The sequence below is a fragment of the Ursus maritimus genome, unplaced genomic scaffold, assembly GCF_017311325.1.
Source record: "Ursus maritimus isolate PB19 unplaced genomic scaffold, ASM1731132v1 scaffold_27, whole genome shotgun sequence".
In the NCBI taxonomy this organism is placed as follows: domain Eukaryota; kingdom Metazoa; phylum Chordata; class Mammalia; order Carnivora; family Ursidae; genus Ursus; species Ursus maritimus.
The window spans coordinates 6,527,482-6,545,907 of record NW_024425230.1 but is presented as its reverse complement, the minus strand read 5'-3'; the positions used below and the strand labels follow the sequence as shown (position 1 = coordinate 6,545,907).

Here is an 18,426-nt window from a genome sequence, read left to right as displayed (position 1 = left end):
TGACATGCCGGGGCCAGAGACAGCTAGCTGCTCAGGGCTAGGGATGACTGGCCTGCAATAAAATATATTCATTTGAATACATTGCTCTAATAAGTACCTTGGCTCCACTGGTGAAACTAAAGCTAGGCTTTTTTCAAGTGCCAATTCGGATTTGGTCTGCTTGATTAAATGGAAAATACAACCACACAACCCACATTGCTTGACGTGAAACAACAGCAAACAAGCACGCCCGCACTCGTGCCATCTGTAATAAAACCCAAACGTTCCCAAGCATTCTCCTGAATGACAAGCATGTTAGTGACACACACAGGGACAGCGTCAGCTCTAAGCCAGGCAAGCCACAACCTTCCACCTGAACTGTGCTGTCTCCCCTCACATGTGACTCCTTGTCAGAGACACCCCAGGCTTACAAATATGACTCAGGTAGGTGACAGCCTTCCCTGGGAATCGCTTCCTGCTCCCGGTTTCCAAAAGCATGGATCATTCAGCAGACATGACTTCCTCTGTCCCACGCAGCAGGGGACAGCCGGGACCTGCTGCCTGCCGGGCACTCACGAGTGGCCACGCTGAGAGCATCAGCACCGTGGCCTGACTGAAGGTCTGCTTTGCACCCTGACCCTATTTCACAAGCCCTTCAACCTGTCCCCTGACAGGCAGGTGGCTCAGAAAAATGACAATATTGTTCTTTTTCTTCTGTTCCTCTTACAATTCTGATCACTCCCATGACATTTGTCTGGAGGAGAATGAGAGCTTGGATGAAGTATTCATTCTTATAATAGTCATCTCCATGGGGGTGATCATATCTTTTTGAAGCCAATCTGTGGCTTCAAAGAATCATGACAAGGTCCATTAGGGAAACCAGCCCGTCGGTCTATCTTTGAACATCTCCAGGCAGGCCTGGTAATAGGAGGGAGAAGGAGAGTCTCTCCCCAAGCTCCCTCTACCCCCCCCATCCAGATATTTCATGGAACATACCTACACTAAACAATTATGCATCATCTATCCAAAGCTCAAGCGTAACTGAGTGTCCTCTTGTTATTTACTAAATCTGGCAGCCTACCTGGGGCTTGACAGGCTGCCACCTCCACTGAGTTCCCCCGGGCCACACTCGGGGCCTGGCCTGGTTCTCTGAGTCTGGTTTGCTAAAACCTCCCCTACCACTGACCATCAGGACCACCTGGCATGTCCTTGACTTTGTCCTTCACTGGTGCCTGGGGTGCTTGGCCCAGCATTTCAGAGCAGAAGCACATTTTCCTAAACTGGCCTTTGCATTTCAACCCTTTTCATATGAAGCACTGTCCAAAGGCTGCATGCACATGACCAGTCCCAAGCAAGCACCTGCGGGTATCCTGCATGGCAGCAGGGGCCTTACACGGAGGCCCAGAAGACACATACAATAAAGATCTTGACCCGGGACAGCTCCCCATCCAGCATGGCACAGCTCAGCAGTCCTCCTAGCTTCAGACCCCCTGTGGGGCAAGCCAGACAATGAACAAATACACATGTAAACCATGGCAGCGCCTGTGTGATCCAGCCTGAGGGGCTGAAGAGGGGAGCCCCGAGGCTGAACCATTAAAGGCGTGGGGGCGGTTAAATCTTTTTCATTTGAGTGCAGCCGGGACCCTGGTTCATTGCTGGTGGAAATGTAAAATGTTGAGCCGTTGTGGAAAACAGTATGTGAGTCCTCAGAAAGTTACACACTGAATGCCTACGTGATCCTGGAATGCCCCTCCAAAAAGAGCTGAAAACAGCTATCTACACAAAATCTTGTACCCGAATGTTCATGGCAGCATTACCTATAACAGTCAAAAGGCAGAAACAACCTGAGTGTCTGTCAACAAGTGAATGGATAGGGGCGCCTGGGTGGCACAGCGGTTAAAGCGTCCGCCTTCAGCTCAGGGCGTGATCCCGGCGTTATGGGATCGAGCTCCACATCAGGCTCCTCCGCTGTGAGCCTGCTTCTTCCTCTCCCACTCCCCCTGCTTGTGTTCCCTCTCTCGCTGGCTGTCTCTATCTCTGTCAAATAAATAAATAAAATCTTTAAAAAAAAAAAAGAAAAAAAACAAGTGAATGGATAAACAAAGGATGGTGTATCCCTTCGATGGAGTATCACTCAGCCAGGAAAAGGAATGAGGGTCCTGACACACGCTAGAACATGGGTGAACCCTGAAAACAACTTGCTAAGTGAAAGAAGCCAGACACAAAAGGTCACATACTGGATGATTCCATTTAGATGGAAATGTCCAGAAACGGGCAAATCTGTACCTAGAGTATGCAGATCTGTCATTGGCAGGGGCTTGGGGGGTGGGGGGGCGGAGAATGGGGAGTGACTGTTTATTAATAAGTATGAGCTCTCGCTTTAGGGTGATGGGAATGTTCTGGAACCAAATAGTGGTGGTTACACAGCACTGCACTAAATGCCGCTAAACCGTACACATTAAAATGGTCAAAACAGTACATTTTATTTTATGTGTATATCACTACAATTTAAAAATAATGTGGATGGGGTGCCTGGGTGGCTCTTGCTTTGGCTCAGGTCTTGATCGGGTCCTGTGATCGAGCCCTGTGTTGGGCTCTGCTCTCAACATGGAGTCCACTTAAGGATTTCTCTCCCTCTCCCTCTGCCCCTCTCCCCGCTCTCTCTAATAAATAAGTCAATAAATAAATCTTTAAAAATTATTTTTAAATAATGTGGAAAGAAAGACTAACCAGAGCCCTTTAAAGATCTAAGACATGCTTACTCCTGCCTGCGATAGTCACTTTAGTTTAGCTGAAGGTCACCCACCAGCTTGTGCAGGACTAACCTTCTCCTAGGACACAAAGGCCAAGGGAAGGAGGTGGGCCGTCCAGATGGCACAGAGTCTCTTCCCTCCCGGGCACCTGCCTCACACACCAGAATGCCACACTTGGATTCAATTGTGGAAAAGAAGGGGCTTCCACCTCTTAAAGCAAAGCATCCTATGGAACTGGGGAATCTTCCATTTGGTTCTCTTCAATTCACAAAGGAGAAAAGCTACACTGCCCCTTTCTACAACTGTGACTGGAGGGCCAACATGGCTCCTTCTCCCATAGGTCCCACAAGTTGGCTGCAAACACTGGCATCTTTTCCCATCCTGCTAATTGAAGGGTGCTCTGTGTGAGCAGAGTTTAATGACAGCAGCCCTCCAGAACAGAACATTCTTTTGGCCGTATGGCAGGCTCTTGCATTCTCCTGGGAGACTGAGGCCACTCCCACCCAGCCTAGAGCCCTGCACTCACTTTCTGTGAAAGCTAGCTTGACATCTGAAAAATGAAGGAAACAAAGACGCGTAAGTTAAAAGGAAATCAAATGAAGTCAATGTTAGAAATCCATTTCCACGTACATTTTCTATATTGGACTTGTACTGGTCTAAAAAGGCCACTGTTCCCAACATGGAACTGCTACGACTAGCTCTCTGTTCTCCTAACACGAGGACTTCTCTGTTTCAGTCAATAATATTAGTCCTAAGTAATAAACAACTCAATGGAACCGCCTACGCCTGCAAACATTAAAACAAAGTCCTATGATTCATAATTTGAAAAATACACTTAACCAGCTAGTATGTAAAGAAGATACCAATCATCCAGTTAGCTGCTACTAAATCCACCTGTTCAACTTCTATGATTATACAGCGTAGAATATTTGGTTTTCCTAACACTGAGGATAAGGAGAGAGAGTAGAACTAGCTGTTATTTTTTTTTAAAAGATTCTTATTTATTTGAAAAAGAGAGAGAGAGAGAGAGGGAGAGCACAAGCAGGGGGAGGGGCAGAGGGACAAGCAGACTCCCCGATGAGCATGGAGCCTGACACGGGGCTTGATCCTAAGACCCAGAGATCATGACCTGAGCTGAAAGCAAGAGTCGTCCGCTTGACTGAGCCACTCAGGCACCCCAGAACTAGCTGTTATTTTAATGATACATTTGACAATACATTTTTATTTGAATGATACCAACAAAGTAGGACCTCAACTATCTTACTTAAAGATGAGCAGACCCACTGCCTTGTAACCTTGTAACCACACACCAGTGACCACAGAGCCAAATGAGTACAGTCAGCTCATCTCTACTGTGACTACACCAAACTGGTTTTTTTTTTTTTTTAAAGATTTTATTTATTTATTTGACAGAGATAGAGACAGCCAGCGAGAGAGGAAACACAAGCAGGGGGAGCGGGAGAGGAAGAAGCAGGCTCCTAGCTGAAGAGCCTGATGTGGGGCTCGATCCCATAACGCCAGGATCATGCCCTGAGCCTAAGGCAGGTGCTTAACCGCTGTGCCACCCAGGCGCCCCCCAAACTGGTTTTGATTGGCCCAGAATGTTTGTGTGTGTTTGTCTGATACTGGTTACATGGTTTCAGATTGGTTCAACTTGGTTTTAGATGATTCAGATTGGCTCAGGCCAATCAATAGGCCAAGAGCCTTTTTTTTTCTCTTTTCTTTTCTTTCTTCTTCTTTTTTTTTTTTTTTTAAAGATTTTATTTATTCATTCGACAGAGATAGAGACAGCCAGCGAGAGAGGGAACACAAGCAGGGGGAGTGGGAGAGGAAGAAGCAGGCTCATAGCAGAGAAGCCTGATGTGGGGCTCGATCCCAGATCGCCGGGATCACGCCCTGAGCTGAAGGCAGACGCTTAACCGCTGTGCCACCCAGGCGCCCCCTTTTCTTTCTTCTTCTTATTGTAAATATATGTAAAATAAAATTTATCATTTCAACCATTTTTTAGCGGACAGTTAGGTGGCATGAAATGCATTCACAGTGTTGTGCAACCATTATCACCATCCAGCCCCAGAACTTTTCATCTTCCCTAATAGAAACTCGCATGCATTAAATACTAACTCCCCATTCCTGCTTCCCCAGCCCCTGGCAGCCAGCATTCCACTCTCTGTCTCTATGAATTTGATTACTCTAGGAACCTCATATAAATGGAATCATACACGATTTGTCTTTTGGGGGCTGGCTTATTTCACTATGTGTAGTGTCCTCAAGGTGCAGGTGTCAGGATCTCCTTCCTTTTTCGGGCTGAGTAATATTCCACTGCATCTAAAAGTCTTTTCTTTTTCTTTTTTTTTTTTTTAAGATTCTACTTATTTATTTGAAGGGGGGGAAGGGGGGAGAGGGAGAGGGAGAAACAGACTCCCCACTAACCAGGGAGCCTGATGAGGGGCTCAATCCCAGGACCCCATGATCATGACCTGAGCCAAAGGTAGACACTTAACTGACTGAGCCACCCAGGCATCCCAAAAGAATTTTCTTTTGTACTTTATCACTATAACTGTGGCAGAGAAAACAATTCTCCTACAAATACCAAAAAAATCACCATGCCATGATCTCTGAATATGGGCCAAATTGCCCATAGTTTAGGTGACTTGGAATTCTTTGGGTTCATTCATTGTTTCATTCTTCTTGGCATTTAAAAGAGGGCTGAGATTAAATACTAATGAGATATTAGGCAAGAAAAACCTTGGGCAGCAATTTCACTCTACAACACCTCCCATAATTTGCAAATTTGATTCAGAAAAAAACAGAGCCTTGACCTGCCATTGGTCTTGCTTCTGGAGCAGGTGTTGAGGACTGGTGAGTGGCTAGATCACCCCTCTTCTCTTGAAGATTAACATTCATATTTCTTGAAGTGACTAGTGTGCCATCTTTATATACTTAGGTCCCAATGAACGAATGAAAGAATGAGTGAAGCAGGGGACAGATCACAGGGAGGAAGAGCTTCTATTTTCAATAACTAGGAAAAATAGGAAGCAGGGGTGCCTTGGTGGCTCAGCTGAGCATCCGACTCCTGGTTTCGGGTCAGGTCATGATCTCAGGGTTGTCAGATCAAGCCCCATGTTGGGCTCTGTGCTCAGTGCAGAGTCTGCTTGGGATTCTCACTCTCTCTCTCCCTCTGCCCCTCCCCCTGCTCTCTCTTTTCCTCTAAGATAAATAAATCTTTTTTTTAAAAAAAAAGCAAAGAAAAAAAGGAAGCAGCAGCAGGAGTGATCAAAAGTTCCCAGAAGCACTCAGACACCTAGTTAGTGTGCGGGATGGTCCAGGTCTAAGCCTGTCTGACGAAGATACTCTGGCAGGTGAGTCTATGTCAGTGTGCGTAATGGTCAAAGCCAGCAGACCCAGAGGCTCCGGGAGGGAAAGTTAGGAATAGATATTGCCCTGCTGGCACCAAGGGCTGCTCTGAGGGGAAACAAGAGACTCGAAGGCTGGGTGGGGAGTGTTGGAGTAGGGGTAGGGGTAGGGCTGCATCAGAAATCAGAGTGGGAAAACAGGTCTCAAATCAAAGGCCACTTGCAAGTGTCTGGGCCAAGGAAGAGGAAGGCTGACCAAGGAGGGTGAATGGACAACCTCCCCAAACAGCAACATTGCTCCAACCTTACAACGTGCCCAAGCTTCTCTCCTGAGCAGCAACCCCACATCCAGAGTCTAGTTCAGGCTCGCTGACCTGCATGACCTGACGGCTCTCACAGCAGGATAAGGTGGCCAACCGTGGGGGCAGGTCCAGCAGTAAGTGCATCGACACCAAACACAGCATATGGCCATCTCAGTCAATGTCTCCTAAGTGGAGACGGGAACCAGACACAAGCCTGGACCACGTGCTCCCTGTTGAAACCAGAGGAGCCAAACAATGAGATTCTGTAAGCCCAGTTCCAAGCGTCCTTCAGCTCTAACAGTTTGGGCCTTGGCTTGGTCTCAGGTGGAGAGAAACCAGTTCTCTGGTGTGACTGTAGAATCAGCAAACAGACCTGGACCTGGCAGGTTCTGGAATCCACCAGCAGCCCCGGGGGCACCATTCTGTCCTACACCTCCTTTCTCGAAGTTTCTGAGACGTGCTTAGTCTTCCTGAATTGCCCATGGTGTTATCCATATAGGATTGGGAGATATTCTTTGTTCGCCTCCTGTCGTGATAGTCCCATGACCTTTTAAGTAACTGACCAGCCTTGGCTGCAATCTGAATGCTTTGGGTTGATGATCCCATGGCAGCCACTGTCACACTGTCACATCTCAGGAGAGGGCCCCATGTGTGACATTACACATCTGTGAGTCTCGTGTTCAGCAATGTGGCCTTTCTTCCTGAACAGAAGATGTTTCTAAAAATTCTTCTATGGAGCCTTGCACTTCCTAGGCAATGTCACGTGACGAAGCAGTTTTGTCAGCTGGATGCGTCTCAAGCCCCTGGAACATGTGAGGGATCGTGGGAGGTGCTGCAGGGGCCCAAGGACGGGAGCTGCATGTGGGCCAACTCCCCGCCTCAGTCCTGTACCCGCCCCTCCCGTTCCCCCCAGATTTGCCCGAGACACACACTGCTGGCAAATGGGTGCGACACGGGTCAATGCAATTCAATTCCAGCTCCACGAGTGCTGGGCATCCTCTCCCTGTGGCACTTCCTCGGGCCCCTCCCTTCTTGTCCTTATAGACACTGCCCATTTACCCTCTCGGGTCCCACATGTGAACCTCTGCCCTTACAATCCATCAGAGCTGCACGGGGGCTTCCCAGCAAGAGCTCCCCTAGCTGCCCTGCTGTGTTCGGCCTTCCAGATGCCCCTGCCCCTAAGCTCCCTCCTGGCTTCCCCCTCCCAGCCAATGGCCCTTCTCCCTCTCTTGTCACCATCATCATCGCACGTCCTTCCCTCCCCCCTTGCTCTCTTTCAGGGCTCTCAGCCCCCATCACAATCCCAGCCCCCATGCACCTCCACATTCAGCCTCACCTGGTTGGACTCAAAGTCCCAGAGCCTCTCGGCTCATCACCCCTGCTTCAGCCAGTCCCTCTCCTGAGCACCCAGCCCCACCTGAACCGGGGAGTCTCTGTGCGTCTGTCTCCCTCTAGAATGAGGTTTGCAATGTGGGCTTAGGTCATTTTTAATCTTTGCACCCCCGAGTGCCTGGCACGTTGCAGGTGCCAAGATGCATGGGCTGCTGGGGAAGGAATGCAGATGCCGGCAGCCCAGGGAATCTGAGCAGCCTGGCTGGGGACAATCAGCTTTGAAGGAGAGTGGGTGTTATGTGCAGAAACTCCAGGTTAAGGAGAGCGCCTCGGATGGCATTTGGAATTAGTGAGACCCAGGCCCAGAGCCCAGCTCATCTGCCCAGAAAGCGGGGTTCTTGGTTAATTTCCTATTAGGAACGCAGTGTGGGAAAACCAGGGAAGCCCTTGGAGATGTGTCGGTGCCACCCTGTTCCCCAAAATCAGAGACTCCAGAGCAGAAGGTTCTGAAGTTGTCCCCAAGAGGGCCAGGTGAGAACTGCCCCCCCCCTCGGACGTCCCTGCAGGGGACAGGACCCACCCGAGGAAGGCCTGCGGAGAGTGGAGAGCCCACGGACACCTCTGAGCTGCCCCTCTCTTACTTAGCACCTCTGCCCTGTCAGGTCTCACTCGGGCTGCACCCCCACCCCCCGCCCTCTCTCCAAGGCGTCCCCAACCATCCTGGTCCTCCTCCCACCCTGCCTCGTGGTGGTGGCTTCAGCCCTCCCCTGACGGCACTCCAGAAGGCAGTGATGCCAACCTGCTTGGTGGTGTCCCCAGCCCTGCTCAGCTTGGCCCTGGACCCAAACTGTGTGCAGAGCCTCACCCAACGGCCTCCCCCACATCCTGAAACAGGCTCCCCAGACTTGAAATCATCACTGTCACCACCGGGAGGAGTGCTCTACGCCCCTTACCTCCATTGCAGACTCTGATCCATACCAACTCTGCTCCCAGAAGCCCCAGGGGATGGTGGTTGTTAGTGCATATAATGTGTCCAGAATGTTCCAGAACTGGGGGGTTGGGGCAGCAGGATAGGCTCCAGGCTTCCTGGCTCTGGCATCTGCTCTCTTAACCACTGCACCTTACTCTCTCTTCAAGGGCTAGAGGTGGGGACGATTCTGTCTAGATTATTGTTAGTGGAAGCGCTCTACATGATTTTCTTGGACAATAAAACCGTGTTTTAGAGACCCTGGCTTTAACGAGATTTTGAAAGTGCTGAGGCAATCCCAGATTCCTGCTAAATAAGCTGCTCTGTGAGAACAGCAGCCCCCTCTGGTCATATGTCTTCAAAAGGCTTCATAAAAATCAAATAAGGCTGTTGTGCTGACTCGACAAACAGGCCCAGAGAAATCAAGTTTGGAAGCCTGAACAGATCAAGTGAGGGGCTGACGATGCCAAGGCCACACCAGCCTGGATTTTGTCTTTCAGGGTGGCCCCAGGCATCAGTTACAGCAGGCACTACGGCTACCCATCGAGGCGCTGGGAGCAGAGGAGGCTGGAAAGGGGCACAGGCGCCCCTGGGAACTCTCCCCACATGCACAAAAAAGACAGGACCCGATGTCGCAGGTGGGCAGAGGAGTGGGAGTGCACGGGGGCAGGGCTGCAGGAAGAAAGAGGCCATCTATACTCCATAGAAGCACAGGGGGTGGGTGAGGACCTTCCCCTGACCAGGCCATGCTCCCGTGTCTCCCCAAAACTCCTGCCCTCAGCTCCTGCCGCCAGGCTTTCTCCAGCTCTGTCCTAGCTAAGGCCAGGGTGGGACAGAATGCCTCTGCGCACCCTGCTGCCCTGCAGCATGCCAACAGAGGTTACCGGGGAGCCAACCATCCCAGGAGACTCCTCTCAGCCCCTCAGGGTGTGGTACCCTTTACAGCAAAGCAGGTGCCCACACTTACTTCCTATGCCACTGAGCAGGGCATGCGTGAGAGGCAGCAGCGGCCCAGCACGGCCCACCCCACCCCCAGGTGGGCCAAGGTCACCCACGCACTGAGCATCCCCCCGCTGTATGTGCAGCCAGCATTCCTACCACAGTCTCAACAGGTCCTTCACAAAGCAAGCCTCAACTGAATGCCAAATCCCAGCAAAGCCACCTCCACAAGGAGCTATGATGTACACTTGAGCGTCTGATGTGGTCTCAGGGCTCCGTATCACGCCTCGATTTAACTGTTGTCTTAAGTTGGCTATGATGTATTGATTTTCCTTTTATTTCTATTGTCAGAGGGCTCTTTTAGAAAGCACTGGCCGGACCGACGATAAACAGAAATCTCGCAAACCCCCAATAATCCAAACAGGCATTGGGTGTGCAGAGCTCTTCTGGGCAGTTGCCACAGACATCAAACACCTTGAACTAGACGGCCGTGGACATCCTGATGTGCGCCCAGCCCACAGAGGACATGGACTAGGACCAGGAATGCCTGCAGCTCAGAAACCTCCAGAGCCCAAAGGAATACGTCTATGAAGGGGGGACTCTCAGGCACAGAGCAGGTATTTTCAGAGTACCTCTTCTCAAGCTAGGGCTGCACGGTAACACACGAAAAAGATGGGGATCCCAAAGGAATCAGTCCAAATCAAACCCTGTCCTTGTCAAACCCAGATGCACAGCACATCAGCCAGAGACTGCGAGAACCCGCCATCCCGGCCACCCCGCAGATCTGAGGAACTACCTTGGGTGCTGAACAAACGTGCTCTTATAGGAGCACAAAGGCGTGCCCAGGGGAGCACCAAGCAGCAAGCCCCTCTTCCCAGGAGGTGTACTGACTTGCCAAAGCTCACCCCTGAGCTGTGGGACCAGAGTCCCGCTGAGGTCCTCGCTCCACTCACAGCAGAGGAGGGTGCGGAAATGGCAACTCGATCTGGATATTCAGTACAAACCAGGCTGGGTGTAGCTCACATAGTCTCCATCACTGTACGTAAAAAATAAAATACTTCACATCGACAAAGCTCAATAAAATTAAGGAAAGTGGCCCATGGGTGATCTCTACTTGACTGCTTCGATCCACAGCCGGAGACCTCGTGAAGCTGGGATGTTGGGACAATTTTATAGCCCGGTGATCTTGCAGACACTGGTCACCTCACGGTGTCAGGACATACACATCGCGAACCACGGAGTGCATCAAGGCCTTGTGGTGACCAAGTCAATAAGGACAGAGCAGAAGGGACAGCTGCTATCGGGAGGGATACTGCCCGATTCACCTACAGCCCCTCATTCACCAGCACGCAGACTCAAACACTCCCTGCCACGGAAGTCAGCGTTGCGTCTTCTAGAAGCCCTTCAAGAACTGCGGGGGGCGGTGGTGAGACGCATGAACTTTGGTTCAACACAGACTGTTTACCCCTTAAGCTGTGTGACCACAGGTGTGGTGCTTATCCCACGAAAGTCTCAATGGCATCATCTGTAAAATGGGAATAACCCTAGTCCCCATCTCTTCTGAATGTCCTAGAATTCACTTAGATCATACACGTGAAGCTCTGAGCACCATGCTGGCTGTGACCACAGACACCAGCATCACCCCCACCATCACCCAGGGACTTCCCACAAATGGCAGAATAAGAAACATTAACTCCTTAGAAGCCAAGGGCCCCAAGGGTAACAAAGGCAACATCTTTTCTGTCCTCGGCTTTTTGGGTTGATGTTGAATCATCCTGGGATAGAGCCATGAAGGGAGAGACCTCAGGAAGTTGTGTGATCGGCTCTCTGTCCCCTAAGATGTGCAACTGTGGTCAGTATTTTCCTGATAGGCCCTGCACAGAGAGAAAAAGGCCTGACAGTCCAGATTTTGGGGGCAACACTGGCCAAGCAGGGCTGGAGGTGTCTTTGTTGTAGTGAGTCTGGGAGTTCGCCCATGGCACATGTACAACCAAAGAGATGGGAAACCTTTGCAGTAACGTTTCTCAAACTCATCTGCCAATCGGACGCCATCAATTCTCCTTGTTTGTGGGAGTTCTAGTCCACAGACCTGCTGCGAACTCCATGTGTGTGAATGCTGACCCACCTCCAAGGAGCAATACAGGACCAGGTTCCTGCAAAGCCTCTGGTCATCATTGTTGTCGACCAATCAATACGTCACCTTGTTTTATGTGTGTTTCTATTTAGACACCTTATTTAACGTGCATTCCTCACAAGTAATTATAGCCAGTACTTCTTTATAATAAAACCAGTTGAGAAGAGTCTCACATTTCCCTGACCTTGGATAATAAGACTGTAAATTTCTTGGGCTCTCAGCCTCATCACAGTCCCTTCACTGTGCTCTTTTTATTAGCGGGTCATCTCGTGAATCCACAAAGTTAGCCACTTTTCCAATGCTTCCTCACACACTATACATATTACTTTAGCACTTTCCAGAGCAACCTTGTGTACAAATTGGCAAATTCCTTCTTCCTCTTTCTGGCTGTACCATATCGTTGACTCATGGCCAACAGCTCTATAACTCACACCTACACGAAATATCTAACACCGCGGATTTTCTCCACAAGGCACATCGCAGCCTTCCCGTGCTTAGAAACATCAGACAGCACTCCAGCACTGCACTTGGGGGTCATTTCATCACCCCACAAAGAGCACAAACATGCAAAAAACATGGCACGAAAGGATCATGGAAAGGACGCCTGCTTGCAGTATGAGAGCTGAGACAAGAAGGCAGAGTGCCTCCTTGTTCAAACTCAGCTGGGATCACGCACAGGGAGTGACTCACGTGTTTCTGCCTCTCTGTGCGTGCCCACGAATGCTTGCGAAAGTGCCAAGTATTGGTTTTAAGCTTACACATCAATGTTAGCCAGTAGGCCGAGTGACAGACAATGGAATCCATGAATAACAAGGATCAGCCAGGCTTTGTTTACAGAACACATCTAACAGGATGCTTTGGGAAATCCTGTCAGGTAGTTCGCCTCTTTGATTTGAAAACCCTCCACAATAGAATTTGGCACTGCCACGTGGCAAATTTTTTTTTTTTTTTTTGCTTCTGTTTTCCAAATTTCCCTCAATAAACATACACTGCTTTGACATAGTTCTTGCTTCTCTAAAAACACTCATGCACAGATCTCGGTTCCCCACCACCCCTTTCTGTCTTCCTGCAACTTGAGCCTATCTCCTTCGGGTTCTCTGACATCCTGCCCCCTCCCCCTTGCCAGTGCAGACCTCTTGGTCTCCTCCGCATCATGCAGGTGAGAGGTCCACCTGCAAACTGGAGCTTTTTCAAAAGGAAACACGCCGAAGGGAATATCTGTAGCAACAAGTTACATCTAGAGCATACAAAATGCGCCTAGAAAATAAAGAAGCATCCAGAGCCCACAGGATAAAGGGCACACATCAAACATTCATAGAAAAGGAGAAGCGAGTAGGCAAGATAAATGTGGGGAGACGGTCAACGTTCATGCCCACTACGGGAATTTACCCTCACGTAATAAACCAGAAGAAGGAAAACTTGGACAGAGATGTCCATGCCAGCCTGACGCATGAAAGACAATGCTACCTGCCACATGCAGGCTCAGTGGCAGGCTCTGTGCAGACGATGCATGAGATGGCACATGGCCTCAGTGGAACATGCAAAGGTCTGTAAAAATGATCACGAAAATGACATGGCAACACGGAGAAACATTTGCAATGTGTCAGGTTCTAAAAGGCGGATGGCAAAATTACATCTGGGCTACGAAGACCGCCACATACATTATTCATGGTCAATGCCAGAGTCTGAAAGGGAACCCAGCAAAACCGAAAGAGCTCATTTGTGAGGGCTGGTGGGCACCATGGCGGGTACTTTCTCCATATTCCCATTTCTAATTCCATTGTGACACTGTATGGAAGGACAAAATAAAATGCTACGTGGTACTCTTCAGAGTGGCCATGACATAACTTTTCCAAGTTTAAAAGGAGTGTCAGAGAGGACAGGGACGCTATGCTATTTTTCCTCCAGCGGGAGCCTCCCACAGTACCCCTTCTCGGATGTGCATTCACATGCATCTGACCGACTGTGGTTCAGTAGTTTTGCATCGGGGCCATTCAGTGGTGCCAAGGCTGCTGGGCCACAGACCACACTTCAGAAAGGAGGCTCTAGGTAGCCAGCACTGGCCTTTCTCCTTTAATTTGTTTGTTTTGTTTTACCGTAGCCTTCACCCCAGGCTATGCCACGCTACCTGCAGACGGCCCAGGGAAAGGCCAGCACGGGGCTCATGCACCCTGGAAGCTTATTTGAGGCCGCTCTTTTGTTGGCTCCCACATAGTCTGGCTGGCCCCGGCAGGGGCTGTGGGGTGCGGGTGGGAGGATTTAGGGATTCCTTTTAGGAAGGCAGACTGTGATCTGAAGCAAGGAGTCACCCCGTTTCCCACTGTACCTCCTTCTTTACATAATCTTCCTTTCAAGATGATCCTACCACAGTGGCTCTTTTGGGTCAAATTTCAAAAGGTTCCTCATCTGGAGAATGGGTCGCTTGGGTCTATGAGATGTAAACACCCAGGTCACGTTCACTCAGACATGGCAGAGCCCTCAGGAGTCCTCAGGCCCCATGTGCACCTGGGACCCTTGTCAGCCCTGAGCTGGGAATCACCAGGCTTTCCCCATGATGGAAGTAGCTTGCGAATGAATGAGAAAACCAAAAAAGCTATGCAGTAATTAACCAGTTTAAATGAGCTTTTCCAGAGCCTTGAATAAGAGCATTTGCTTCGAGGAGACACTATTTAGGGAGAGAAGTTACCCGCTCTCCCCCTCAGTGCCCCTCCCCTTCGTGCTCTAAAGACAATGTTCTCTTGATAAGAACTTTGTCAGGGAAGTCAGCTGCTACAAGGAGACACAGTACGTCGCCCGGCCCGTGCAGCCCCCATCCGTCCCTGCAGCGCCCTCGCCGCTGTTGGGCCATGAGCCCAACTCTGCCAAAGTGAAGAGGGTCAGCAGCGCTTGGCCGAAAGCCCAGAGCCACCTGCCCTGGGGGGGGGAGCTCCCCACCTCCACTAGCAGAACAGCAGCTTCTCTGCCTCCCAAGGCCCCCGGTGTGAGCGCGGCCACCCTGAATGCCGGGAACACCTTGAAAGTGAAGCCAACTTACATTTAATCATCTTTAAAAAGAACAAAAGGCATCAACAAGCAAGTGCCAGAAATCTAGCAGCGAGTCAATGTGACTTATGTCCCGAAGACATGTTCTTAGCATATGTATATATTTTTTAAACTCATGGACTCTTCTGGGGAAAAAATAATAATTAAGGCTTTAAAAATGTAAGAGCATTTCATTCTCATTTGCCCACAGAACTGGCCAAACAGAAGTTCCTTTATATAAATGTAATCACCACATCTTCTTTATATAGTCACAGAGGGTTTTTTTTTTTTTCTGAAAAGCAGCTTTTCAAATGTAGCTATTAGAATACATGCTCACTTTGATATAATTAAAAGGAAATATAGTTATGCTTAAATCTACTGGCCTCATTAGCATGCATTTCTTCTCTAACACTTTGTCAAACCTTCAAATAATTATTTTCAAAATAGTTATTTACAGCTAATTGCCCCTAATGCCAAGCCCCTGAGCTTTCAGAAGAGTGTCACTGGGATACAGTGGCCCCTGTGGAAGGTGCTCAGGTCACTGTCCCTTGTCACTGGGGCATCCAACTACTGGCCGCGGCATTATGCATGAGCCAGCAACCCCACATCCCTGCCAACGTCCTGCCAGCCTGAAGAAACCAGCTAGTGGGGGGATGGTAGTCACACGGACCACCCATGGACAGATGCACAGCAAGTGGGCTAGAGACCAAATATCTCCTGGTGGGGGGATCTTCCGGATGGTACCAGAACATCCACACACCTGCTACAGAACTGAACAGATGAAGAACTACACACACATTTGAACTATGGGCTTTGGCATCCTTTGTTCTCTTGGCCCCTCTGCCCCCCCCCTTCCCTGGGGACAGCCAGAGTCCTACCTGCTCTTGGGACCACTTCGGCCTCTCCTCTGGAGTCCTGGACTTGGTCTTGAAGCCTCTCTGGGGCTCTCCAGAGTGCTTGGCCTCAGGAGGGAGGTTCAGTGACTTGGGCCTTCCCTCGTGTCTGCTAGGGCCGTGGCTGGCCTCGCCAGGTGGGCAGGCCTCCGTGGAGTCCCCGGGCCCTGGCTCGGGCCCCCGCACCAGTGTATGTTCAGGGCTGGCCTCACCAGCACTGGTGATGCTGGTCATGCTCAGGCTCATCTTGATCTCGGCCACGATCTGGTCGATGTCCTCCTCCTGGTCCTCCAGGTCCCCGTCCCCACGCCTCGGACGATAGGGGGAGGCGCTGCCCGTGTTCCCGTTGGCCTCCGTGGGGTAGTAGTCCTGGTAGCCCTCTTCGCTGGGGCAGTAGTGGACACCTTCTTCCTGGTCCTGGGCCTCCAGGACGGAGGTCTCGTCCTCCGGGATGGGGAGGTGGCCGTCCCGGTAGTCGGGGCTGCCTTCATCCCCATGGTCGCGCGGGTGGGGGACTGCCGAGTCTGTCCACTCCTCCACCGCCTCCTGGCACTCGTCCGTCTCCAGGTGGCGCGTGCCATGCGCCAGGTACCCCTCCCCGTTGCAGTCCATGCCCTCCAGGTAGCTGTCGTCCTCAGGGCAGTAGCGGATGTAGTAGGTGATGCCCTCCTCCTCCTCGGGGAGCCCCTCATCGTAATCCTCCTCCTCGGAGGTGTTGTTCACGTAGTCAGAGCTGGAGTCCCCATCGGGGCTGTGGTCGTGGCAGCCCTGGTCCGGGGGCGTGGGGCTCTCGGGCCGCAGGGTGGCCAGCTCCAGGCCCTTGGGCACGTACTCCTCCAGGGGCAGCTCTGCGTCCTCACTCTCGGGCTCCTGGCCATGGGGGATGGGGCCTGGCCTCGCCCTGTGGTCCAGCATGCTGCTCGCTGTGCTCTGACGCTTCCGGTTGGCCATGGCGGATGCTCACACGGCCATCGTCACCTGCAGGCAGCCACTGTGGGGAGGAACGTTGGAGAGGACAGTCAGAACCCCGCCAAGCATAGCCACCCCAAGAATTACGCCAGGCCACGGGCTGCCAGCCGCGGGACCCACTGGAGTGTTTCACCACCATGTTGTCTTGGGGCTGTGGTAATGCACATCTGTTCCAATAATGCGACATCCCCACTGTAGCTGCTTCTTGTGTTAAGAACCATGCGTGTACATGTCAAAGAGAAGAGAGGACACTCAGGGCTGGAGGGGAAGGAGCAGAGACGAGGCACCTGCCATTTGCCAGGATGACTGCCTCTCTCCCAGAATCCCAGTGGCTCATTCAGGACTTCTTAAAAATGCTCACCCAGTTTGGGTAGCCAAGGTGACAAGACAAAGAGTCATCAGATCAAGTTATTTGCTCTCAAAAAAGAGAGAGAGAGAGACTGAGAGAAGCTTGCATCCAGTAGACATAATGAGGTCTGATGAGAAGGTACACTCCCTTACAAGTCTAAATCCTCACTACTCCCCAAAGGCCTGAGCAAGTTCCCTCCCCTATCAGCTTGTCTAGCCCTCCCCAGCACACAGAAGCCTCTCCTTCCTCCTCCCTCTCAAACGGCATCCCCCAGTGACCACATTTGCCAGAACCGTCCAGGCCGAGCACCATCCAGAGAAGCTGAACCTGAGCCCTAGACTCATGGGCTCAGCAAGGTGAGGGCACAGGAGAGGAGGGACACAGAGAGAGGACAGCGCTGCCTGGCCACAGAGAGAAGGGAGCACCCAGGAGAAGGCGGAGGGCATGGCTGCAGCTTGCAGAAGGTGGGTCTCAGTATCACGGGGCACATCGATGGTTCTGTGCATCCAAATTGGGGAAGTCCCTACCCCACCACCCAGGACTCTGCAATTTATCCCACAAACCACAGAGTCATCAGGCAACTTTCAGCAGGTGCATGACACACCAGGATTTCTCTTTTAGCCTCAACTGTCCGAGCCCAGCATAGAAGAGATGCTGGGAGAAGGGAGACCAGTGAAAAATCTGTTCCCGTGCTCTAGGGCAAGTGAGGGGCTGGCATCAGGGAAAAGGCATAGAGGATATCCAAACAGACGGTTAATGTTTTATTTCTTCAGCTGAGTGGTTACCCAGGTGTTTGCTTTATTCTTTTTTTTTTTTTTTTAAGATTTTATTTATTTGCGAGAGAGAGAGAGCACAAGAAGGGGGAGGGTCAGAAGGAGAAGCAGATGCCCCACTGAGCAGGGAGTCAGTGCAGGGCTCAATCCCAGGACCCTGAGATCATGACCTGAGCTGAGCAGACGTTTAACCTACTGAGTCACCCAGGAGCCTGTTTGCTTTATTCTTTAAATTGTACTTTTACATCACATATGCCTTGTTTTCGTTGCATCATAGTTCATTTATTTTTAAAAACATATTCCTGTGTCCAAAGAGAAGAAATGAGAGCCTGTACCCATGAATATGGTCACAAGGGTACATTTCATATTTTTATCACAATTTAGAAAAAAAATTTAAAGAAAGGAGAGCAGTGGAAATGAGAGAGATGTGACTCAGGGAGTATTCAGGCAGTGGAAGCAATGGGATCTGGGCTCAGCAGGAGTAGAGAGTTGACAGCAGAGACAGGGGCTCTCAGAGCCCAGGCTCTGAGCTTGCCCAGCTGTATATTCTGTTTCGTCCACCTTTCTCCCCAGAAAAGTCCTAAACTAAAGACCCTTTGCACTCCGTATTCCCCAGAGCACCCACACAGCATTTTGCTTGTAGTGATGCCCAAAATGCATTT

At 50.6% G+C, this 18,426-nt stretch overlaps 1 protein-coding gene across 3 annotated transcripts in view; it reads right to left on the bottom strand.

Annotated features, from left to right (window-relative positions):
* The window catches only part of APBA2 (amyloid beta precursor protein binding family A member 2), a 236,520-nt gene that overhangs the window by 50,957 nt on the left and 167,137 nt on the right, over positions 1-18,426 (bottom strand). For 2 of the 3 annotated variants that reach the window (XM_040642672.1, XM_040642673.1), the window contains exon 4: positions 15,659-16,664. In XM_040642672.1, coding sequence (XP_040498606.1) covers positions 15,659-16,624 — 966 coding nt within the window. In that variant the 5' untranslated portion in view covers positions 16,625-16,664. Of the gene's footprint in view, positions 1-227; positions 1,843-15,658; positions 16,665-18,426 lie in introns of those variants that run through there. The other variant, XM_040642674.1, reaches the window with a different exon arrangement.